This window comes from Pongo abelii, chromosome 7, assembly GCF_028885655.2.
Source record: "Pongo abelii isolate AG06213 chromosome 7, NHGRI_mPonAbe1-v2.0_pri, whole genome shotgun sequence".
In the NCBI taxonomy this organism is placed as follows: Eukaryota; Metazoa; Chordata; class Mammalia; order Primates; family Hominidae; genus Pongo; species Pongo abelii.
This window is the reverse complement of record NC_071992.2, coordinates 113,735,356-113,761,376: the sequence shown is the minus strand read 5'-3', so window position 1 is coordinate 113,761,376 and position 26,021 is coordinate 113,735,356. Positions and strand designations below refer to the sequence as shown.

At 43.1% G+C, this 26,021-nt stretch overlaps 1 protein-coding gene across 1 annotated transcript in view; it reads right to left on the bottom strand.

Moving 5' to 3' along the window:
* LAPTM4B (lysosomal protein transmembrane 4 beta) overlaps positions 1-26,021 on the bottom strand; it is an 81,082-nt gene that overhangs the window by 5,425 nt on the left and 49,636 nt on the right. Inside the window, 1 exon segment of the mRNA XM_024251015.3 lies at positions 21,969-22,064. Coding sequence (XP_024106783.3) covers positions 21,969-22,064 — 96 coding nt within the window.

The window sequence follows — 26,021 nt, the reverse complement described above, 5'->3', positions numbered from 1 at the left end:
CTCAGAAGTTCATTAGGAAGATTGCCCTCTATCTATATATAATGTCTCTTCTATTGAAGTTGTTATGCTAGGTGACAGCCTATATAACATGTGGGAAAGAAACTCATTAATTTCAATTCAACTTAACAAAGATTCAGTGTTACCAGAGGCAACTTCATTCTTCTTAGCTATATCAACATATAGAACAGGTTGGGGGAGAAATAAATCAAAGGTTGCAAAATCTGACATCCTAGAATAAAAGTGATTCCAACTAGGCAAAAATCCACAAGACATTAATAATTTGGGGAAACTGGCTGGGTACAGTAGCTCATGCCTATAATCCCAACAGTCTGGGAAGTTGAGTGAGGTGGGTCTATGTTTGAACCCATGAGTTCCAGACTACCCTGGGCAAAATAGCAAGACTCTATCTCTATTTAAATTTTAAAATATTTTTGGGAAAACGAATGCACTCCATCAAATAATAATAAATAACAAAATGCTCAGGAGGGAAGAACTATTTATTGGTAAGAATAGAAAATATTTAGGCTGGACACAGTGGCTCACGCCTGTAATTCCAGTACTTTGGGAGGCTGAGGTGGGCAGATCACCTGAGGTCGAGAGTTCAAGACCAGCCTGACCAACATGGAGAAACCCCGTTTCTACTAAAAATACAAAGTTAGCTGGGCGTGGTGGCGCATGCCTGTAATCCCAGCTACTCGGGAGGCTGATGCACGAGGATTGCTTGAACCCGGGAGGCGGTGGCTGTGGTGAGCTGAGATCACACCATTGCACTCCAGCCTGGGCAACAGGAGCGAAACTCCGTCTCAAAAAGAAAAAAAATTGGATACTCTGGTTAGAACTGAACTTTTACTGCAATATTAGTTAAGTCACTAAAGGCTTATTTAAAATTCTACTGTTGCTAGCATTACATTCCCCAAAATACGAAGTATAAATTACACAAGGGTCTTCAGACATTCATAAAAATATATCACAAAACGTTAAAAGATATGATTGTGTTGGTGTGGTGGCTCACACCTGTAACTCCAACACTTTTGGAAGCCAAGGCAGGAGGATTGCTTGAGCTCAGGAGTTCCAGAACAGTGGGGACAACATAGCCAGACCCTGTCTCTACAAAAAATACAAAAATTAGCCTTAGGAGGCCGAGGTGGGAGGACTGTTTGAGCCCAAGGAGTTGAGGCTGCAGTGAAACATGATCGTACCACTGCACTCCAACCTGGGTGACAGAGCAAGACCTTGTCGAAGGGAAGGGAAAGGGAGGGGAGGAGAGCGGAGGGGAGGAGAGCGGAGGGGAGGGGAGGGGGAAAAGAGAAAAGAAAGAAAGAAAAAAAAGATATGCTGATTGTGATCATGGGTTCTTGGGGATCCACAAATGGACTGCAAGGATCTACCAGTCCCCTGAAATTGCAGGCCAAATTTTCCATCTATGTGCTTATTTTCCTGGGGAGGGTGTCTAGAGCTTCCATGAGACCCTCAAAGAACCATCCTTGGAGATTCTGAGGTCTAACACTGGGTGTGGGGGCAGTATAAAGCACAAGGTAATTGCACCATAAGTCTGTTCATGGTCCCCTACATCCTAAGAATGGTGAGGTAAAGCTATAAGGAAATCAATGCCCAGATGACAACTGTGTGGCCCCTTGTCTGGCCTGGAACGGGGTGAGGAGAAGTCTCAGGAAAGAAAACTGACGAAGTGTCTTACAGAATCAAACCTTTGGAAAATAGTATTATTATTAATAGTTAATATTAAGAAACTGACAGCTCTGATAGCCACTTAGAAAAGCCTGGGACTAGGTAAAAGGTTAAAAAAAAAAAAAAAAAAAATCTTAAGATCTAAAAAAACAAAGCAAGTATTAGTTTGGGAAAATCAAGAGTTGTATGAGAAAGGGAATGTACACTACAGAACTCTGCACTGAACAATATTCATATATTCGCAAAGGCAAAGTAAACACTAGCTGATGATGCAGGCAAAACGTGATGAAACTACATGAGGAAGATAAAGCAGCGGAGAAAATGGGGGAAGAGTGAGAGTTACATCCTATTCAAAAGACATCTCACATTGATCATCAGCAACTAGCAAAGCAGACTATTACTTTTAAATATGAAGGTAAGTACAGAAGAAATGAGTGAAAGAGTTGAGGGTGCTTTCTGCTGGGGTGAAAAAGTGGAGGATGGGGGAGGGAGTGACGGGACGACTAAAAAACCTTTTGATTCTATGATTTTTAGGGATGTGTGTGCAATATGGTGTTAAAAGCAACATTTTAAAAATAAAAAGATAATCATGGCAGTCAAAATGGAAAGAGGAAGTCAGTTATCATGGGGAAGCTTTCAGCCTGAGGATGTGGGCAGGCAAAGACTACCCATTCCTTCGGCCTTCCCAGCTGGCAGGTGAGTTGTAAGCTTTTACCTATGAGCTTCTGCAAGGGCCTGGGAAACAACCCAACTTGTCAAAGAGGCGACTTTCAACACAAGGAAGTAGGGCCTGAACACGTGCAGTATAGACACTAAGTAAAGCAAGGGGGAGTACCGTGCTGTTTGAAGTCATTGCCTTGGAGCTGACGTGTTTTCATACAGAAGTCTTCCAGTCTTGTAAAACTCCACCTCCACAATGAGACGTCATCTAGAAGTACCCAAAACCCCAATGGAAACTACAGAACTAGGATGCCAGCTGTTTCAGGATGGTGGGAACATGTTAATACTGATGAATTCCACAAGCATGAGCTCACTGCTGAACTTCTTGGCTTGTGAAATGAGTTCTAGCATTAGAACAGCATTGGCGGGATGCAGAAGCTCACACTTGTAATCCCAGCACTTTGGGAGGCCAAGGCAGGCAGATCGTTTGAGCCCAGGAGTTCGGGACCAACCCAGGCAACATAGCAAGACCCCATCTCAACAACAACAAAAAAGGAAAATTAGCTGGGTGTGGTGGTACTGGTACGTGCATGTAATCCCAGCTACTTGGGAGACTGGGGTGGGAGGATCACTTGAGCCCTGGAGGGTTGAGGCTGCAGTGAGCCATGATCATGCCACTGCACTCCAGCCAGTATGACATAGACCCCCCCTCTCCCCATCCTGCTCCCCCAACCCCCAAACATCATCATGCAAAATAAGACAACTGAGTGTTAAAATCAGCCAGAAATAAGGCAAAATGGAAATTTATTGGGTTATAAGGTTTTTATTTCTACATATACACAGATAGACAAAAAGGGAAAGAGGAGAAGATGTCAGTTTCTTTTCTGGTAGTAAACTAAAATAGGAATTTATAGAATGGATCTTTGTATAAATGACAGTAGGTAATACTCTATATAAATAACAGCTTCAGCTACTATTCTTCAAGACTTTAGCAACTGTTTTGTAAGCAAATGATTTATTGACTTATTGATTTATTTGAGATGGAGTTTCGCTCTTGTTGCCCCAGGCTGGAGTGCAATGCTGTAATCTTGGCTCATGCAACCTCCGCCTCCTGGGTTCAAGGCATTCTCCTGCCTCAGCCTCCCGAGTAGCTGGGATTACATGCGCCTGCCACCACACCTGGCTAATTTTTGTATTTCTAGTAGAGACAGAGTTTCACCATGTTGGCCAGGCTGGTCTCAAACTCCTGACCTCAGGTGACCTGCTTGCTTCAGCCTCCCAAAGTGCTGGGATTACAGGTGTGAGCCACTGTGCCTGGCCAGCAAATTATTTATTTATTTTCCACTATAGTTTGCTAAATATAAGTTTTGGGTTTTTGTTGTTGTTTTGTTTTTTGTGGGTTTGAGACAGAGTCTCAGTCCAATGGTGCAATGTCGGCTCACTGCAATCTCTGCCCCCCAGGTTCAAGTGATTCCCCTGCCTCAGCCTCCTGAGTAGCTGGGACTACAGGCGCACAACACCATAGCCAGCTAATTTTTTGTATTTTAGCAGAGATGGGGTTTCACCATGTTGGCCAGGATGGTCTCGATCTCTTGACCTCATGATCCGCCCGCCTCAGCCTCCCAAAGTGCTGGGATTACAGGCGTGAGCCACTGCGCCTGGCCAAATATAAGTTTTAATTTAGATACTATGTAAGGGTGGGCACGGTGGCTCACGCCTGTAATCCTAACACTTTGGGAGGCAGAGCCAGGAGAATTGCTTGAGGTCAAAAGGTAGAGACCAGCCTGGCCAAGATGGTGAAACCTCGTCTCTAAATACGAAATGTAAAATTCAGCCGAGTGTGATGGCATATGCCTGTAGTCCCAGCTGCTGAGGAGGCTGAGGCACGGGAATTGCTTGAACCCAGGAGGTGGAGGTTGCAGTAAGCCAAGATTGCATCACCACACTCCAGCCCGGGTGAGAGCGTGAGACTCTTGTCTTTAAAAAAAAAAAAAAAAAAAAGATATTATATAAGGGAGCACTAAAACTTTTGCAGGAAAAAGATATCCTTACAAAAACCCCAAAGATTAGGCCAGGCGCAGTGGCTCACGCCTGTAATCCCAGCACTTTGGGAGGCTGAGACGGGTGGATCACAAGGTCAGGAGTTAGAAACCAGCCTGGCCAATATGGCGAAACTCCGTCTCTACTAAAAATACAAAAATTAGCTAGGCGTGGTGGCGGGCGCCTGTAGTTCCAGCTACTCTGGAGGCTGAGGCAGGAGAAACGCTTGAACCCAAGAGGCAGAGCTTGTAGTGAGCTGAGATCACGCCAGTGCACTCCAGCCTGGGCAACAAAGCAAGACTCTCTCTGTCTCAAAAACAAAAACAAAAACTACAACAGAAAGCAAAGATTAGGTACTCCTGTTTGCCAGCCCTTTTGCAGGAGGGAACAGTTCAATTCAGATCTATCCAAGCCAAAAGCAAGGGCTACTGAACAATCTGGAATGTTTCAGATAGCTGTCCTACAGTTGCCTGGAAAACTCAGCCTAAACTTCTAGTAAGGCTGGGGTTGGTAAACTATGCGGGCCAAATAGGGCCTGTCACCATTTTATTGTATGGCCTGGGAGCTAAGAAGTTTTTAAATGTCATTTCACGGTTGAAGGAAAAAAAATTCAAAAGAAAAATGTTTTGCGACATGTGAAAATCATATGAAATTCAAAATTCAGTGTCCATAAGTAAAGCTTTATAGGGACCTAGCCACATTCATTCACATATACTGTCTACAGCTGCTTTCCAGCTTCATCAGCAAAGTCGAATACTTGCGATAGAGACTATATGGCCCCTAAAACCTGAAATATAAGTTTGCCTTCACCTGCACTAAGGAAAAGCGCTGCCCTTAATTGTAACCTTGGAAGATGTGATGTCAGATGAGAAAGTACAGTCTCCAAGCAGTCTCATTATTTAAGGGCACTTAAGTCTTCCAAAGGTCCATTCCAATTAATCCCAAGTAGCCAAAATATGTTTTCTTTTCCACCATGTAAAACCCCCAATCACCTATAATGCATCTTGTTTAAAATATGCAGTATTTACATCAAATATTTATCTTAAATTGGTCACGCTACATTTGCCTATTTTGATGTGAGATACCTTTACTTAAGCCAAACAGGAAAGGGGAGATAAGTGAATGATGAACCTCTGTGAGTAACTGGAATAACCATTTGGGCATTTGGGATCGAATAATCAGAAATACAAAGTCTGGGCTTATCTTTAAGACATCTGGTCGCAGTGGCTCATGCCTGTAATCCCAGCACTTTGGGAGGCCGAGGCAGGTGGATCACCCGAGGTCAGAAGTTCAAGACCAGCCTGGCCAACATGGTGAAACCCCACCTCTACTAAAACTACAAAAATTAGCTGGGCATAATGGCAGGCACCTGTAATCCCAGCTACTCGGGAGGCTGAGGCAGGAGAATCACTTGAACCCAGGAGGTGGAGGTTGCAGTGAGCCAAGATCGTGCCATTGCACTCCAGCCTAGGTGACAAGAGTGGAAACTCTGTCTCAAAAAAAAAAGAGAAAGATATCTAGAATAATTTTTCCAAACTTTTTAAATGCCCCACCTGTGATATATACTATAAGTAAACACAGACACACAACTCTGTACCTTTTACTCTAAAGTGTACATTTTTGTACATCTAAACATCTCAGAATTTTGGCTGTGCCACCCCGTCTGGGAAGTGAGGAGGCCCTCTGCCCGGCTGCCGCCCCATCTGGGATGTGAGGAGCACCTCTACCCAGCTCCCCACCGTCTGGGAAGTGAGGAGCACCTCTGCCCGGCCGCCACCCCATCTGGGATGTAAGGAGCGCCTCTACCCAGCTCCCCACCGTCTGGGAAGTGAGGAGCAACTCTGCCTGGCCGCCAACCGTCTGGAAGTGATGAGGGCCTCCGCCTGGCTGCCACCCCATCTGGGATGTGAGAAGCACCTCTGCCCAGCTACCCACCATCTGGGAAGTGAGGAGCGCCTCTGCCTGGCCGCTGTGCAACCTTCTAAGTGTGAAGTGACAGCCTTGTGTGTGATCTTTTCTGTCTTCCCCAAGTTTGCATTTTCAACATTAAAGTTTACTTTTTAATTAAAAAAAATAATAATAATTTTGGCTGTGCCTTATAACTGACAACACCTCACAGTAAGAGGTACCTAAGATAATAGTGCTATTGACAAGTGATAACATCTTGTCTTCAATGAACCTACGACACCGGGAGATGAGAATATACACACATTTTTGGGAGTTCTAATGAGAAACTCTCCTCTCACCTAGAGCAAGGAATTGTTTCCAAAGGCAAACAAGATAGAGGTAGATTTTTATCCTCAATTTACTGCACAACTCTCTGTTTTCTTCACTTCATAATAGGAGGGAGCCATTATTATCCTTAATTCTCAGCAAAGGAGCTACGCGAATTATTTGATACAGATTGTACTCAAAATACAGAATTCACACCGCAAATATTTTCAGTTGGGTCTAAAAATTATAAAATACCAATACAGTGGCCCAAACTGAAAGTTAAAATGGTTCTACACACTTAAGTATAATAGTTAAGTAAATATTGGATATTTAAATATTGAGGAAATGAAATAAGCAGTGTGCTATCACCTTGGTAATCCTATCAAAGGCATCTTGGCAGCTGCCTCTCCATGTTCCCAAAGTCTGAATGTGCTACGCCACCTACTGTACACATCTCCTTCATGACAACAACCGTTCCAGGGGGATCCAATCCCACCACGCCCAGCTGCTGCCGCAGAACATGGGCTGGAAAAGGAGGGATGCAGGGACTGCTCATAACCTTGGATCTCAGACTCCCATTTCACCTGCCTCCCTACTCCACATCCTTCCCTGCCACCTCTTGCAATAATGGAAAGGGAAATACATTCCCAGAAACCTTCCCTAAAATGTAAAAATATAAAATTCCTTGCCTCATTTGTCCCTAGAGTAAAAACAATATGGACTCTGAGGCACGTTATTAAATAAGTTGTGTGTGTGTTTTATAGTAAAATGGTTCACAACGAAAACTAGGTTTGTTTGAAGCTTTCACAACTTTAGGTTTCAAACATCCACGTGTTGATCTGACTGCTCTAGATGTCCTCTCAAACACACTCTGAGATCCCCCAGATGCAAAGCCTCCTAACGTTCACAAGTGCTTGTGTGGTCTTCTCGAATGTTGCTCTGGGATGAAATAACTGGAAAGTTATATGGCTCGGAGATAATTTCCAGCAGACCAGGACATTTAAAATTTTATTGGTGGCCGGGCGCAGTGGTTCACGCCTGTAATCCCAGCACTTTGGGAGGCCGAGGCAGGCGGATCACCTGAGGTCAGGAGTTCGAGATCAGCCTGGGCAACATGGTGAAACCCCATCTCTACTAAAAATGCAAAATTAGCCGGGCATGGTGACACATGCCTGTAATTCCAGCTACTCGGGAGGCTGAGGCAGGAGAATCACTTGAACCTGGGAGGTGGAGGATGCAGTGAGCCGAGATCGCACCATTGCACTCCAGCCTGGGCAATAAGAGTAAGTCTCCGTCTCACCAAAAACAAAACAAAACAAAAAAATTGTTGGAAGAATATTATGCAGAAGGAAAGAAATAGGAGCTGAGTTAATGTCACATACTGTCAGCTTGAACCTCAGAATTACAGCCAAGGAAAAGGTTTTGGGAGAAAAATCTCAGGAGCATGTAGTCCAATCTCACCCATGATGCTTTGATATTGGAACCAACAGGTAAGTCTATCTGAAGCTGTGTGCGCATATGACAACATCAGGAGAATGCAGGGACCGGGGTATGGGAAGCAGGACTGTGTAGCACAACTATACAGATAAGCAGCTGCCCTGGTATGCAAAATTTACTTTTAACCTTTCTTTTTCTTCCACCCCTTTTCTCTGAGTTACCCACCCCTCCCTTCCACTGTGTGAAAAGGTAAAAACTAGCAAACAAACAACAAACCAGAAAATCCCACTGCTTTTAAAGTTTCTGACCGTACTCGAGAAGAACTGTCTGAATGAAAAAGTGTCCACATGTTTCACTCCTCCTCCTCGGCAATACAGCCAGACACGGCGATGAGAATACCTGGCCCCAGCTGCAGTCCCAACTGGACAACAGTTAGGAGGAGGTGAGTGGGTCAGAACAGCCTGCAGCCAGGCTGATCAGGTTATAGTCCCCCTCCTGCCACTCAACTAGCAGGGTGACCTCGGGAAGTTACCCTCTTGGTGCCTCAGTTTCCTCTTTTGCAACACAGGAATAGGACCTAGTACGTGAAGGACTCTTGTGTGATCGAGTTAATCTATGTAAAGCATTCGGCACAAGGCCTGATGGGCGGCAACTGCCACATGTCTGCGGAGAAACCTATGATACAAACACAAGAGTAGGGAGGTCTAAGAGATGCAGAGAGGAATACAGCATCAATGCAGTCACTCAACCCTCACTGGATGGAACTGGTGGGCACACTGTTGAGGAAATGAGGGCATCAAAAGATGGCTGGGCCAGATGACGTTCAAGGTGTTACCCTACCCTGCAAGTGCGTGATTGTATATGTTATGTTAAGTGATAGTCACACATAAGAGAGCTCCTGTCATTCCAGTTCCCTCAATGATCTACTATTAACTACCTCTGACAGCTCTCCCATCTGCCTGCCTCACTCTCGGCACTCCTGCCCTGGGCCAGACCTTCACTGCCTCTAACCCTGCCTCTGGAAACAGTCTCCTAGTGCTCTCTCAGCTTATGTGCAATTTTACCAAATCTATTCCATATCAACCTGTCACTTTCGTTTTGGGCTTTTAAAATCAAAAGAAAAGAAAATGCTTGGAGAGATTATATAAATTACTAAATTATAAGGGAAAAGTGACACCTAAAATTGAGATATTAGTAATAAGATCTCTCTTCTAAAGCTGGTAGGCAAGAAGCTTGAAAGCCAATAATGACAGGCTAGAGTTTCAAACTCTTCCAGTCCAATTCCTGAAGAATCTTCTTTCTCTCCCCTTCTACCCTCACCGTCCCCTGGGCCCTCTGGTTCATTTACGCAAATGACAGTGGTAAAAACTGTTTCGTTGTGAGCTGCTTTTAATGTACCTGAATTTGGTGTGTACAGGACTGAAAGGGATGCTAAATTCATAGCCAATCTAGTAACTACTCTTAGGCAAAGCCTTCTTCAAACCATTTTGGAAAGTTAATGATGACTTTTATGAAGGGGGATAAAAAAACAGAACTCATTATGCAGTCAAGAACTTGTTTCTAACCATATCCAAACTATACTCGGAAGTAATAACCTGCTTTTAAAAGTGGCAGGAGTGCTTCGGGTGGCCAAGGCGGGTGGATCACCTGAGGTCAGGAGTTTCAGACCAGCCTGGCCAACGTGATGAAACCCTGTCTCTAATAAACATACAAAAATTAGCCAGGCATAGTGGCATGTGCCTGTAGTCCCAGCGACTCAGGAGGCTGAGACAGGAGAATAACGTGAACCTGGGAAGCAGAGGCAGCAGTGAGCCAAGATCACGCCAACGCACTCCAGCCTGGGCAACAGAGACTCTGTCTCAAAAAAAAAAAAAAAAAAAAAAAAAAAAAAAAAAAAAAGTGGCAGGAGGAAAAACATCAAATTTTTCATGCACAATTTTTGAAAGTCATTGCAACCACTACAAAATCTGACTCCACTCCCATTCCCCCTTAGTCAGGAAACACCTGTTTTGTGGTTTTTTGACAACCCAAGGTCAGCCTTAATTAATCTCAGGTGCCTCAAAGAGAATTTATTGAGAAAAGGACACTGAGAAGATAATCTGGCCTTTGCCCCAGTCATCACTCATCTTATATGTGTGTGTATGTATATATATATATTTTTTTCTCTTTATATTTATTTTCTGAAACCAAAGAAGCCACACTCACCTTCCTTCAATTGCATTTTTCAAGCAGTTAGATGCAAAAGAAGGCCCCCACACAGCAAAATACTTTTTGAAGTTAAAACAGTAAGTTTGCATATAATGTTAATCTGGATAAGAGCCTACAATATGACATGGCATAATAAATACTAGGGAGTTAAAAATTTTCCTGTTTTTCCCTAAATAGGAATTTTCCTACATCAGCCAAGACTATGATTCTTTTATCTGCAATCAGAATTCTTATATACCATTTTGGCTAAATATCAACCTCACTGCTTTTTGAGTGCCACAATTCCAGAGGAATCAGGTTCCCTACATTTAGATTTAACATAATACTGGCTCTTATCACCATCCGGGCCTTTATTAGTATTAGTAAACAAGGTCATATAGGTTTAAGAAATACTTTTTAAAACCTTAATTTATGGCCGGGCGCAGTAGCTCACGCCTGTAATCCCAGCACTTTGGGAGGCCAAGGCGGGTGGATCACCTGAGGTCAGGAGTTCGAGACCAGCCTGACCAATATGGTGAAACCCTGTCTTTACTAAAAATACAAAAATTAGCCAGGCATGCTGGCGTGTGCCTGTAGTCCCAGCTACTCAGGAGGCTGAGGCAGGAGAATCACTTGAACCCAGGAGGTGGAGGTTGCAGTGAGCTGATGTATCGCTCCTATGTATTCCAGCCTGACAGAGCGAGACTCAAAAAAAAAAAAAAACAAAAAACTTAATTTGAATAAAGCTTAATATGAAAGAAACCTATTACCATAATCTACATCAGCAGTCCCGGTTTCAAGGAAGACAACTTTGCTAAGGGGTTGATTGGGGGGGTGAGGGGGTGTGTGTGATGATGGTTTCGGGACGAAACTCTTCCACCTCAGATCAAGCATTAGATTCTCAAAAGGAGCATGCAGCCTAGATCCGTTGCATGTGCAGTTCACAATAGGATCTGTGCTCCTATGAAAATATAATGCTGTTGCTAATCTGCTAAGTGGTGCTCAGGTTGTAATGCTTGCTTGCCCGCTGCTCACCTCCTGCTGTGCGGCCCGGGGCTTGGGGACCCCTATCTACAGGATTTGTATTTAAATGTTTTCCTCTTATGACCAAATTTTGGCAGCAGGGGAGAGTGTGGTATTACACAATATACACCCACCATGTGATTTTCATAACACTGCCCTAAAAGAAAGGGGGCTCCAAGGCACCACCAGCGGGCCCGCCCGAGGGAGCTGCAGACTCAAAAAAGGGCACCTTGTTACATTTTAAATTTTCAAGGAAAATGTGCCAGCACTTGTTAGATACTGCCCCAATGACCACTATTAAGTCATTTGGACATGACTACTCAATAAAATGAACAGTTATGTTACTTATTTCAATGGCCTAAGGGTGCTGGGGGTGGGATGACTCTAAAGCATTATAAACAGAGTTTGTGACCTTCTGTGTTAGGCATTCCTTTCAAAGTATGTGGTTTGGTTTAGCTGGGAAACTGGAGGAGAGATTGACCCAGGGAATGATCTCCAATATCTAGTAACTCTTCTCTATCCTCCCTCTGAGAAGAATTTTGGGAAAGAGCACATCTGGATAATAATATGTATACTGTTTTAGAGAAGAGGAGGAAAAACCACATTTATTTTCTACCAGCAAGAGCCCCCAGTATCTTTCCACAGAGGTCAACCTGAAACTATTCAGCCTGGGAGAAAAGCTATCTGGCCTAATATCTGGAAGTAAGTGAAAGCAAGGCATGACATGTTGTTATTATGTAAATGTGGATTCCCAACAAAGATGTGAACGCGAGAGAAACATACATTATTATACATGGTGAAGTTCTTAACACAGCTATGGAGACCAGGGAAAATGACAGATCTAGATCATTCCAACCCCCATTAGAGTCTCAGAGGGAGGCTTCAGTAACTTTGGTTTTCTTAACTGATAATGGTAACATTAACTCCTTTAATTCTAAACAATCTTTAAACATGCAGAGCCCTGCTTTAAAAAGCCGAAACCAAAACAAAAAGCCTGTCCTTTAACCCCAGAAATCCAGATTATGGTCTCCAGATGTCATTTCCTACAAAACATAGGCAGGGCTGCCTGGAGAAATGGCTCATTCCACATTTGGGGCAAGAAATGTACAAGATGAGCCTAGAGCATCTTGTCATACCAGACAATAAGAAAGTGATCAAAGACTACTAGGGTGGTCTCAGTGGCTCACACCTGTAGTCCCAGCTACTCAGGAGGCTGAGGCAGGAGGACTGCTTAAGTTTGAGGCCCAGGTGCATGATCACACCACTGCACTCCAGCCAGGGTAAAAGAGTGAGACCCTGTCTCTGCAAACACACACACATACACACATACACACACACAACCAGGGACATGTCAAAAGACTCAGAAACCAACTTGAAGAGACTCCAAGTGGCCAAAGATAGCACAACTTGAGCATTAATTATATTAACTATAATATATCAGCTGTTCAGAGAAAGTTTATTTTTCCTCTTTGAAAGATTGAAAACAGGTACGGAGTAACAAATTTTATTTAGGCGTACTTATAAACTTTATCAAAATGGTTGTACTTTTCAACATGACATTAATAGCTCTCCCTTTTTTATTTTTATTTTTTAAAGAGTCTTGCTGTGTCACCTAGGCTGGAGTGCAGTGGCACGATCACAGCTCACTGCAGCTTCCAGCTAAGTCCCAGGCTCAAGCAATCCTCCCACCTCAGCCTCCCAAGTAGCTGGAACTACAGGTACATGCCACCTGGATTTTTTTTTTTTTTTTTTTTTTTTTTTTGTTGTAGAGACAGGGGTCTCACTATGTTGACCAGGCTGGTCTCAAACTCCTGGCCTCCAATGAACCTCCCAAAGCACTAGAATTACAGGCGCGAGCCACCGCGAGTTTTCATCAGTTCATTTATTACTTTAAAACAACCTTACTGGTCACCACTAGAGAATGAGGAACCAGTTCATTATTTTGAAAGCTGACAAAGAGAACAAAACCACGTATATTTATCCATGTCACAAATACAATGGGTAGCCAAATAGTACATGAAGGAAAGCTTCTCTTTATACAAATATTCTAACTAACAAATGAAATAGGAATTATAGCTCATATTGGAACCCTAATAATCAATAAATCTAAGTATTAAGTATCAATGGTTCTTGACTTCCAAAAAAATGGTTAACCAGACATTATCTGCTTCCTAATGGAAGAAAAAATTACCACCTATGAAGTAGTCTTGCAAAACAAACAAACAGGCAAATCTGAACACAAAAAGCCTCTAGATCCAAATAATTCACTGGTAATGCAGAAGACTACATGAGAGGCATGCAATCAGAATCATCTAGACTGTGGGACAACCTAATTTCTTCAACAAAAAATTATAAAGACAAACTACATATTGACCCATATATCCTGTTTCAAATAAAGTGCTAGAAAATTATCCCTTTATGACACAATTGGAAACCTGAGCACTTACTGGATATTTTATGGGATTAGAAACTTACTATTTTAGGTAAAATAATAACTCTTTAAAAAATAACAATTAAAAAATAACAATACCATTTTGTTATTGAGTGATTAATTGATTGAGATGGAGTTTCGCTGCTATTTCCTGGGCTGGAGTGCAATGGCGCGATCTCAGCTCACTGCAACCTCTGCCTCCCGAGTTCAAGTGATTCTCCTGCCCCAGCCTCCCAAGTAGCTGGGATTACAGGCATGTGCCACCATGTCCGGCTAACTTTTGTATTTTAGGAGTGATGGGGTTTCACCATGTTGGCCAGACTGGTCTCAAACTCCTGACCTCAAGTGATCCACCCACCTCGGTCTCCCAAAGTGCTGGGATTACAGGTGTGAGCCAACTGTGCCTGGCCCCATTTTGTTTTTTAAAATATCTTTTTAAAAAATATTGTCAGAGAAGGCCGGGAGCAGTGACTCACACCTGTAATCCCAGCACTTTGGGAGGCAGAGGTGGGTGGATCAGGAGGTCAGGAGTTCGAGACCAGCCTGGCCAATATGGTGAAACCTCTTCGCTACTAAAAACACAAAAAATTAGCCAGGCGTGGCGGCGCACACCTGCAATCCCAGCTACTCAGAAGGCTGAGGCAGGAGAATCACTTGAACCTGGGAGGCGGAGGTTGCAGTGAGCCGAGATCGCGCCAGTGCACTCCAGCCTTGATGACAGAGCAAGACTCTGTCTCAAAAAAAATAAAATAAAATAAAAATAAATAAATAAAAAATATTGTCAGAAAGCTGAGACTTCAACTGGTGGGTACCTGATATTTTGGAGTGGATTATATCAACACAACTATGTTAAGAGAAAAGATAAATCTACCTTTTCCAGGAATATAATTCTTTCAGAAGAAAATTTTTAAAAATGGCTCACTGGGAACTGTGGGAAAATAGTAACATTATCAGTACCTCAGTTTCCTCATCTTAAAAATGGCAAGTTGTTACAAAATGACAGAGAATGACCAACCGCTACCAAGCAATTTCCCGGCATGTATGTCAACACACCAGGAAACAAACGCAGCTGGCATTCGACCATGGCCCCCAATTGTAGCTACTACAAACTACTGCCCACCTGGTAGCCCTTCAAAAGAAAAGAGGCACACTGTTAGAAGAGGTGGGAACGTCCAGTTGAAAAGTGTAGCTATTTTGATAAATTTTGTAACTAAGCCTAAATAAACATACCCGTTATTCCATACCTTTGTGTCTTTCAAAGGGGAAAAATAGAAGTTTTCTCCAAAAAGCTAGTAGGATGCATTTTGGGGACTTACTCATGGTTCTTAAATTCTCTAAGCACCCTAATTTCTATAAAATTTCTACTGGGAAAAAAAAAACCGAAAGTATATTTGTTTTGGGGAAAGCTCTCAAGCTGTTGTTTTTCCTCTGCTCTCATACCACAACGGTCAAAGCAGAAGGCTCCTGTGACCAAAGGCATGGGGGTTTCTCCCAACAACAAGCAGCAGACACCAGCTGGGTCTAATAAAGACTCTCCTTAAAGCTGCCCTCCTTACAGCCAAAGCCAGAGCAATCCATCGCAAAGGGCACCAAAAAACAAGTGACCCCGTTGCCCAAGGAAACGCCTGTGCCGACACAACAGCAAAAGAGGCAGCCTCAGCGCCTGCGCTCCAGACGGCCAATACTTCTCTTTCTCATCTATCACTCCCACCTATTCTTCTTCTGAAAACCTGTTCTACCAGTCCTTTCCAACTCAAGGCAAGTGGTTCTTAGACCACAGAGAATTCCTTCTCCCTGCCTCACAAGCCCACTCTATCCTTTCTTCCTTTCATGGCCACTTCCATGTAGGATACAAACCTCTCACCTGTCTTTTAGAACCCCTCATTTCTTTCCCATTATGGAAATCCATTCTCAAAACAAGCACATCTCACTGTTCTATCTGCCACTCTACTACTCCCCAAGGCTTCCTAAAACCCCCTCCCTTTCCCACACACCAAGCCCGAGGATTTATCCCTACACAAGATTGGCAAATAGATTTCACACATACGTTCCACGTCTGCAAATTAAAACACCTCCTAGTCTGGGTTGATACCTTTACCAGATGGGTTGAAGCCTTTCCTACAGGGACAGAAAAAGCCACTGCAGTCATTTCTTGCCTAACTGACATAATTCCTCGATTTGGTCTTCCTACCTCCATACAATCTGGTAACAGTCCAGCCTTCATCAGTCAGATCACCCAAGCAGTTTCCCAAGCCCTCAGTATTCAATGGAATCTCCATGACCCTTATCACCCTCAATCCTCAGGAAAAATAGAAAAGGCCAGCAGTCTTTTAAAAACACATCTTACCAAACTCACCCTCCAACTCAAAAAAGATTGGACAATTCTTCTACCCTTTGCTCTCCTCCGAATTCGAGCCACCCCTCAAGAACCCACAGGGTATAGCCCCTTTGATCTCCTATATGGCCACACATTTTTACATGGGCCCAACCTCATTCCAGACACCAGCCCTCTTGGTAACTATCTTCCAGTCCTTCAACAAGCTAGACATGAAATCCACCGAGCTGCCAATTTCCTTTCACCCACTCCAGATACCCAGCCATATAAAGACACCCTAGCCCGACAGTCAGTTCTTGTTAAGAACTAACCCCTCAAACTCTACAACCTCGGTGGACAGGACCCTACCAGGTCGTTTACAGCACTCCAACCGCAGCCCGTCTACAGAACCTTCCCCACTGGGTTCATCGCTCCAGGATAAAATCTGACCACCAGCCTAACTCCTCTACCTCCTTCTGGAAGTCGCAAGTACCCTCCCCCACTTCTCTTAAACTTACTCACATTCCTGAAAAAGAACAATAGCCGTTTGTATCTTTCATTTACAATAGGCCTTTACATAGTCACCCCACTATTTAATGTCTACCTAGGTCCCTAATCACCATTCTCGCCTATTTCTAAATGCCCTGCTTTTGTCTACATTGGCGGCTCACGCTTTTCCTCCGGACCATTGTAACTGACATCTCCTGGTCTCACCCTCAAGGTGCCACCCTTAACTCTCTCCTAGAGTGGATAGGTGACCTTGTGTGGCAAGACACTCTCTAATTCTTCCACCTCGATGAAGTTCTTTTCTACTCACTTTGGGTCTCACTCCCGTTCTCCTGCTACCCTCTACCCCTCCCTAATTATCTCCAACATACCATCAACCTCACCCACTCACTCTCTTCTCATCACCTCTAATCCTTCCTTAGCAAAAAATTGTTGGCTATGCATTTCCCTCTCTTCCTCCTACTACACAGCTGTCCCTGCCCTACTAGCTGACTAGGCAACCTCCCCCATCTCCTTACACCTCCAAACCTCTTTCAGGGACCCCCACACCTTTACCCTCCCAAACAACTTCTTTACTTTCTGGAAAATTCAGCAGGGGCCGGGCGCGGTGGCTCGTGCCTGTAATCCCAGCACATTAGGAGGCCGAGGCAGGTGGATCACGAGGTCAGGAGTTCAACACCAGCCTGGCCAACATGGTGAAACCCCGTCTCTACCAAAAATACAAAAATTAGCTGGGCATGGTGGCGCGTGCCTATAATCCCAGCTACTCGGGAGGCTGAGGCAGGAGAATTGCTTGAACCAGGACCTGGGAGGCAGAGGTAGCCGTGAGCGAGGTCGTGCCAATGCATTCCAGCCTGGGCTACACAGCGACTCTGTCTCAAAAAAAAAAAAGAAAGAAAAGAAAAATTCAGCAGAAACTCCCCCAATATCTCATACTAACAGGCTGCTGCTCTTCTCCCTACCTACCTACGAGGTCTATCTCCCTACATCAGTTCCACACCCCCTGTTCTTGGACATCTTGCTACACAGACAACTATCCCCATTGCCGCTCCCTTATGCATCTCCCAACAATTACCTACTGGAATTCCCTTAAGTAACCTTCTGTCTTCCTTATGTTCCTTTACTCTTCACCTCCAAAGCCCCAACATTCACATCAACCAGCAAATTGGAGCATTCCAGTCCCACTCTCATCACTAACAGTCTTTAAAACATTGGTAGCAACTTTTGCCTAGAAAGACGCTTACCGCTCTCTCACTCCATCCTCGGCTACCCTCCCCCTGTTCAACAGATTCCCCTCCAAGTCCTTCTTCTTGCCCGCTTATAGCTAGTCTTATAAATAACAGTGAATGGCTACTTGTAGATACCAAGCGCTTTCTTATACATCATGAAAACAGAACCTCTCCCTCCACACAGCTCCCCTACCAAACCCCACTACAACCCCTAACAGCTGCTACCCTTGCTGGATCCCCAGGGGTCTGGGTGCAGGACCCCACTTCCAGAACACACTCTCTTACCTTTTTACTCTGCACTTCCAGTTCTGCCTGCCTCAAGGACTCTTTCCTCTGCGGCTCTTCCATCTACATGTGCCTCCCTCCTAATTGGACAGGCACCTGCACTTTAAATCTTCCTTACTCCCAAAACCTAGTTTGCAAACAGAAACGAGCAACTCCCCATTCCCCTTATAACTACAACAAGACAAAAAAGAGTCATTCCCTTAATTCCCTTGCTTATAGGATTAGGAGTTTCCACTGCTGCAATCGGAACAGGAGTTCCGAATTGAACAGGCCTTCAACTTCTATCACCACATTTCACAGTCTCTCCAATGACTTCTCCGCTAGGCTTACTGATATAACTCAAACACTTTCTGTCCTCCAATCCCAAGTCGATTCCTTAGCCGCAGTTGTCCTCCAAAATCGCTGAGGCCTCAATCTGCTTACTGCTGAAAAAGGAAGACTCTGCCTATTCTTAAATGAAGAATGCTGCTTTTACTTAAATCAATCAGGCCTTGTATATGACAACATCAAAAAACTTAAAGATAGAGCTCAAAAACTCACTAATCAGGCAGATAGTTATACTGGACCTACTTGGCCATTCTCTAGCTTAGCTTCATGGCTCCTCCCACTAACAGGCCCTTTAGCACTCATCCTTCTCCTTCTCTTATTCGGACCTTGTCTTTTCAAGCTAATCTCTCAGTTCATACAAAACAGCACCCAAGCTATTACTAATCAGTAAATTCGACATATGCTCCTTTTAACAACTTGACAATGTCACCCCCTGCCCCAAGGTCTCCCTTCGATTTAACCTTTCTCTCTCACTTTAGGTACCCACGCCACCCCTAATCCCACTCGAAGCAGCCCTGAGAAAAATATCCCATCATCCCTCCGTACCACCCCCAAAATTTACACCATAAATTTTCGCCATACTTCACTACTCTTCCTCATTTTTGTTTTTCCATTATTAATACAAAAAGACGGGAATGTGAGGTCTTCTGAGAAACCTGCACCATGGTCAAGCCATCGTAACCTCTGTGACCCACATGTACACATCCAGAAGGCCTCCTGGAGCCAGAAAGTCTAGGACAACAGGAAAACCACAAAAGAAGAAAAACAGCTAGCTGCTGTCTTAGCTTATTAGCCAATCTTGCAACATTCTACCATTGTAACACACTCTACCCTAACTGATCGATCAACCTTGTGACATTGTGCCCTGTGACCCTTCCCGCCTGTGACCCCTTCCCCTGCCCGCAATAAACGGCCCCTAACTGTAACTTTCCACTGCTTACCCCTAATCTATAAAACTAGCTCCAATCCCACACCCTTCGCTGACTCTTTTCGGACTCAGCCCGCTCGCACCCGAGTGAATAAACAGCCTTGTTGCTCACACTTAGCCTTTTCAGGTTGTCTCTTCTTCACTTAGATGTGCACATAACACTATCTACCTGGAAACAGTGTCAGATCTCACAGGTTAAGGACTCAGTCCCCAAAAGTGTCCCCTCCCCACTCCGACACTCTGCAAGTCTGGGCCTCAGGAGCTTCTGACCAGCCAGCCTTCAAGTTGAGGTTCCCATAACATTTTGGACTCAGAAACACTTACTGAGGTTTACTGGTTTATAATAAGGATACTACAAGGGATACAGATGAAGAGATTCATAGATATGGGGGAAGGAACATGGAGCTACCAAGCCCTTCCTGGGTATACCATCCTCAAGGAACCTCCAGGAGTTCAGCTATCCCTAAGGAAGCTTCAGCATTCCTAAGGACGGTCAGCATTCCTTCCCTCAGGGTACGAGGCTGGACCCTCTTTAGGGAAGGTCTTAAGACCCACAATTAGAAAGGAAGGGAGAGATTAGAATCCTGCCTTAGTGCAGGAGTAAGTCAGAGATTCCCTAAGACCTGACACACCTAGGGTAATAACCAAAGACTAACAATGGCTATGAAGAGTTAAGAGCCAGGAACTGTGGATGAAAACCTGTATATTGCCTCCTCTTTCATAACACCAACATATCAAAACAAGCACATGCAATATGGGCATTATTCTCTGCTCTGAGATACTTCTAAAAGATGGTGGCTTTATAAGCCCTATGCGTCATGAAACTTACAAAGCGGTTCTGATGTATCTTGTGTAACAACTTTATTGGTTCTTCAAACTTAAAAATCTCAAATCTTGCTTACATTTTTCATTAGTTCAGTAGAACACTAATTATGGACTTTTTTATTTGTTTTAAGAAAAAGAAAAAATTTATAGATGGCTAAACACTCAGCAACTTGCCTTCTGCAAAAGTTAATGGGTAAAACATGCCGGGCACAGTGGCTCACATCTGTAATCCTGGCACTTTGGGAGGCCAAGGCAGGCGGATCACCTGAAGTCAGGAGTTCAAGACCAATCTGGCCAATATGGCAACACCCTATCTCTACTGAAAATACAAAAATTAGCTGGGCGTGGTGGTGGGCACCTATAATCCCAGCTACTTGGCAGGCTGAAGCAGGAGAATCACTTGATCCCAGGGGGTAGAGGTTGCAGTGAGACGAGATCACGCCACTTCACTTCAGCCTGGGCGAAACTCAAAAAACAAATAAACAAAAAAAGTTAATAGGTAAAACAAATGAAAAAATACCCAACAACTCAGAGAAAAGGAAAAAATTCTTAAGCCAGTAATTTTATCAAAATCACAAAAATTTTGAATAGATATTTTTTTAAAAGAGAGTTACAGACCCAGGAGTGATATTTTAAAGGGGTTGAGCAAAACACGTGATTACTGTAATCAATACACAGAATTCTGCAGACTCCCAAAACGAGCCTCCTCAGCATCTGGGTATGCCAGGTTTTGTGCATCTGGTCACGGCTGTCTATTAAACCACTGCTCATGCGTATTTGATTGAACTCAAGAAATGTGTGGTGAGCATTTAGGAAAACTGTCAGTGTATAACATGCTTTAGCTATCACACAGAGTTCTCAGTAATACAGTAGCCTACACCCATATATTTAATACAAAGTCTGTAATTGTTTTAGTCTCATTTTATACACAAGAAAGTAAAGTAAGGAACAGGCTGGATTATTTCGGTAAGGTCAGAGTGAGCAAGTCTCCAGAAAAAAACAAACTAAAAAAACCAAAAACACAAAACTCTACTCTAGTACAAATTTGACCTCCTACCATTTATGTGTTCCTTTCACCTGTCCAGTCCAGTGCTATCCGTTTTGACCCATCCATCCTGTCCCACGCCACACAGTTACATGCCATCCATCCCCATCGTTTTCACTAACCATGCATGGAGCACTTCATGGTACTGTGCATTACATCAGGCAGTGACGACGGAGACACTGTGAGGAGTTATACCTTCATCTTACCATGAGCCAGGAAATTTCAAGATAATTTACATAAAGTGCATATGTTTTCATGGACTCTTCCAGTGAAGACATGTTTTCAAAGATCTTTCATGACAGGTTTGCAATTTTAAAGTATGAGCAACTAGTAGCAGAACAGAGATCATCTAAATTGTTTTACTAAGAATACATACATAAGGTAAATTATAAAGACATAGTAACTTTGCAGTTCTTTTTTACCTACCTGTAAACATCGCATCTTGGTTTAACTTCACATATAAAGTGAGTTAATATAATGTCATACAATGCAGAAGTGATATCTAGAATTATATACCATGGTTTAATAATGCACGTTTAAGATAAATAATTATGGTAAGGTACATATATTATCTATCTGTAATATATTTTAAAATAAACCAGAGTTGAGCCATCTAGATTTTAATATCCTGTAAGAAAAACAAAATACATTTCATTTAACTTCATAGTTAAATGAGTATTTTGATAACTAAGATGAATCTTTTGATAACTAAGCAGCTCATGAGTATGTTTCAGTAACAATAAGAATGTAGCAAACACTAGAAACATTTAAAGATCATCATACAGTAGAGGTGTGGGCGAGATCTCTACCATAAGTGACATCATACCTACCGTAGTGTCATTGCTGGTAACATAAACCAGGACATCAGAGGAGTTCCTGCCATTGATGTATCGGTAGCAGTTCCAAACACAGCTAATCAAGTAACCCTGAAAATGAGGAGTGATTATCAGATTTTTAATTTTCAAACTGCAGGTAATTTAGAATACCACACAGATAAAGCCATATTATAAAACTTTTATTGACATAAGCAATAAATGCACATAGTATAACAGCTCTACTAAACCAAAAGTCCCTGAATGTACAAATGTTGGGTATAGTAACTTCTTGGCACAATGTGCTACTGGAGCCGTATTCTATTACACCAATGGGGGTATGGGAGTGGTACTGGGGGAAAGTGGGAGAGGGGAGGGGTTGAGAGTTGAATGAGAAATTTCTAAGAATAAGTGTCTGGAAAGAACAAGCACACAATCAACATTTATTGCTCCCGAATTCACAGAACAATCGAATGTATTAACTCATTTATCGCCACAGTTTAACTGCTCCTTTGGAAATTTTTCTTCTATATGATTATCTGTGGTTTTATTACACAAGCCAATGTTTTTAAAAAATTTCATAGCATATAAATTTATCTCACAGTCAATAAAATTCACTAAAACATTTCCCCTTTATTAACGAAATAGCCGACAAAGATACTTAAAATTAATGTCCAACATAAATACTGCTTACAAATGAGACATGAGTTCACAGGAGATGTTTAAGCTATGAACTCTGTATTTTCATTCCATCATGTGTAACTGGATTAGAACTAAATGATTTCAAAATCCCTTAACATTAAAATTCTTTGATTAAAAGAAGTTTAAACACATAGAGAAACTAGATTGCTAAAATTCAGGAAATATGTTGCTTATGAGAATGTAAAATGGTTGCAGCCACTCTGGAAAAGCCCGGCAGTTCCTCGAAAGGTTAAACAGAGTTACAACATGACCCAGCAATTCCACTCCTAGGTATTCTACATATAGTATATATATAATATACACCCAATAAAATGAAAATATACATCCACACAAAAATTTAAATGTTCACAGCAGCATTATTCATAATAGCCAAAAAGTAGAAGCAACCCAAATGTCCCTCAACTGATGAATGGATAGAGAAAATGTGGCACCATCCATACAGTGTGGTATTAACAACAATAAAAATAATGGGGCGGGGCCAGGCACAATGGCTCACGCCTATAATTCTAACACTTTGGGAGGCTAAGGCTGGTGGATTGCCTGAGTTCAGGAGTTCGAGAACAGCCTGGGCAACACAGTGAAACCCCGTCTCTACTAAAATACAAAAAAATTAGCTGGGTGTGGCGGCATGCGCCTGTAGTCCCAGCTACTCAGGAGGCTGAGGCGGAAGAACTGCTTGAACCCGGGAGGTGGAAGTTGCAGTGAGCCAAGATCGTGCCACTGCATTCCACCCTGGGTGACAGAGCGAGACTCCATCTCCAAAAGATAAATAAGTAAATAAAAAATAATAATAATGGGACTGGGCACGATGGCTCACACCTGTAATCCCAGCACTTTGGGAGGCCAAGGTGGGTGGATCACTTGAGCCCAAGAGTTTGAGACCAGCCTGGCCAACATGGTGAAACCCTGTCTCCACTAAACATACAAAAAGTAGCCGGGCATTGGGATGCATGCCTGTAATCCCAGCTATGTGGGAGGCTGAGGCAGGAGAATCAAATGAAGCTGGGAGGTGGAGGTTGCAGTGAGCTGAGATTGCGCCACTGCACTCCAGCCTGGGTGACAGAGTGAGACTCCGTCTCAAAAAAAAAAAAAACAAAACCCATATTGTATGATGACTGTATTCATATGGAATGCCCCAGAACAGGCTTCTCAAGGGCCTTTGCAAGGCCACATGCACTCACCTACTACACACTCCAAAAGGGGAAAAACCTCGACCTGCTGTCTTTAAAAGCCCAGGTACTTCTTTCATTGACCTTATTTCTTATTTCACACTTCTGCAATATTGAATTAGAACTATTTAGTGGGCCGGGCACGGTGGCTCACGCCTGTAATCCCAGCATTTTGGGAGGCCGAGGCGAGCAGATCACGAGGTCAGGATATCGAGATCATCCTTGCTCACACGGTGAAACCCTGTCTCTACTAAACTAAAAATACAAAAAATTAGCCGGGCGTGGTGGTGGGCGCCTGTGGTCCCAGCTACCTCGGGAGGCTGAGGCAGGAGAATGGCATGAGCCCGGGAGGTGGAGTTTGCAGTGAGCTGAGATTGCACCACTGCACTCCAGCTTGGGCGACACAGCGAGACTCTGTCTCAAAAACAAAACAAAATAAAATAAAACAAAACAAAACAAAACAGAACAGAACAGAACTATTTAGTGTATTTCCCAAATTAACTTGCACTGATAGATTCTTCCCATCATCTATCTGCAGAGCTAGGGGGTAAGCACTGCTTCCTTTTCTGTCTTAGGACAGAGCAAAGCTGACAACTGTCTTGTTTTGCGGCTTCAAAGAATCGTGGTAATAACACTTATCACAGAGTAAGAGCAAATTTTGGTGATGAGAGGCACTAATCCAGTGAACCAGTATATGAAACCAAAACATGCATACTCCTATTAATCTAAATTAACAATTACTGAGTCTTGGCTGGGCGAGTTGGCTCATGCCTATAATCCCAGCACTTTGGGAGGAGGAGGCAGACGGATCACTTGAGCCCAGGAGTTCCAGACCAGCCTGGGCGACATAACGAAACCTCATCTCTAATAAAAATGGAAAAATTCGCCAGGTGTAGTGGTGTGTGCCTACGGTACCAGCTACTACTGGCCAGGCGGGAGGAACACCAGAGCCCAGGACACAGAGGTAGTGGTGAGCTAAGATCGCACTAGGCCACTTCTCTCCAGCCTGGGCCACAGAACGAGACCCTGTCTTTGAAAAAAAAAAAAAAAAAAAACTAACTAATAATTACTGAGTCTCTAGGTGCAACGCATCAGTTTAGTGCCGGGAGGGACATAAAAATGAAGGCACTGGCCAGGGCCCGCTGGCTCACACTTATAATCCCAACACTAAGGGAGGCTGAGACAGGAGAATTACTTGAGGCCAAAAGTTTGAGACCAGCCTGGGCAACACAGTGAGAACCCCTCATCTATAAAAAATTATATAATATATATGATAAAAATATATAAAATAAAATTTTATCACACACACGTGTATACATTTCTCCCAGGTTGGAGACACTGATGTGAACAATTAGTATGGTCCCATTTATAAGACAATATTTGTGTTCTGCAATTTATAAAAGCACCATAGGGCAGGGATTTTTCTTATTCACTACCAAACCACAGTACTAGAACAGAGCCTGCCACGAGAACTTCTTAATAAATATTTGCTGAATAAATGAATGATGTACCTTCCCATCCATTATCTCAGTCATGCTGCAGAATGTTTTATTAATTATTATCACTATTTAGTAAATAAAGAAACCAAGGCTCTGACCACAAAGCTAAAGGTAGTACTGACGACATTTAAAAATAACTAAAAGTCGTGGTGGCTCATGCCTGTAATCCCAGCACTTTGGGAGGCTGAGGTGGGCGGATCACAAAGTCAGGAGATAGAGACCATCCTGGCTAACACGATGAAACCCTGTCTCTAATAAAAATACAAAAAATTAGCCGGGCTTGGTGGCAGGCGCCTGTAGTCCCAACTACTCAGGAGGCTGAGGCAGGAGAATCGCTTGAACCTGGGAGGCGGAGGTTGCAGTGAGCCGGGATCGCACCACTGCACTCCAGCCTGGGTGACAGAGTGACACTCTTGTCTCAAAAAAAATAAATAAATAAAAAATAACTAAAAGAGTACGACGAAATGCTTAAGGAGATGGACACCCAATTTTCCATGATGTGATTATTCTGCACTGTATCAAAATATCTCATATACCCCATAAATATATACACTTGGTATGCACCCTCAAAAATTTTTTTAAAAATTAAGTGCATTCAAAAATATCTTTTAATGCTTGTATTTATAAGTATTATATTTTATTCTGCTATGGTTTTGCTAATTTAGACTATATGACTAGTAATGAAGAACATGGTTGGGCCT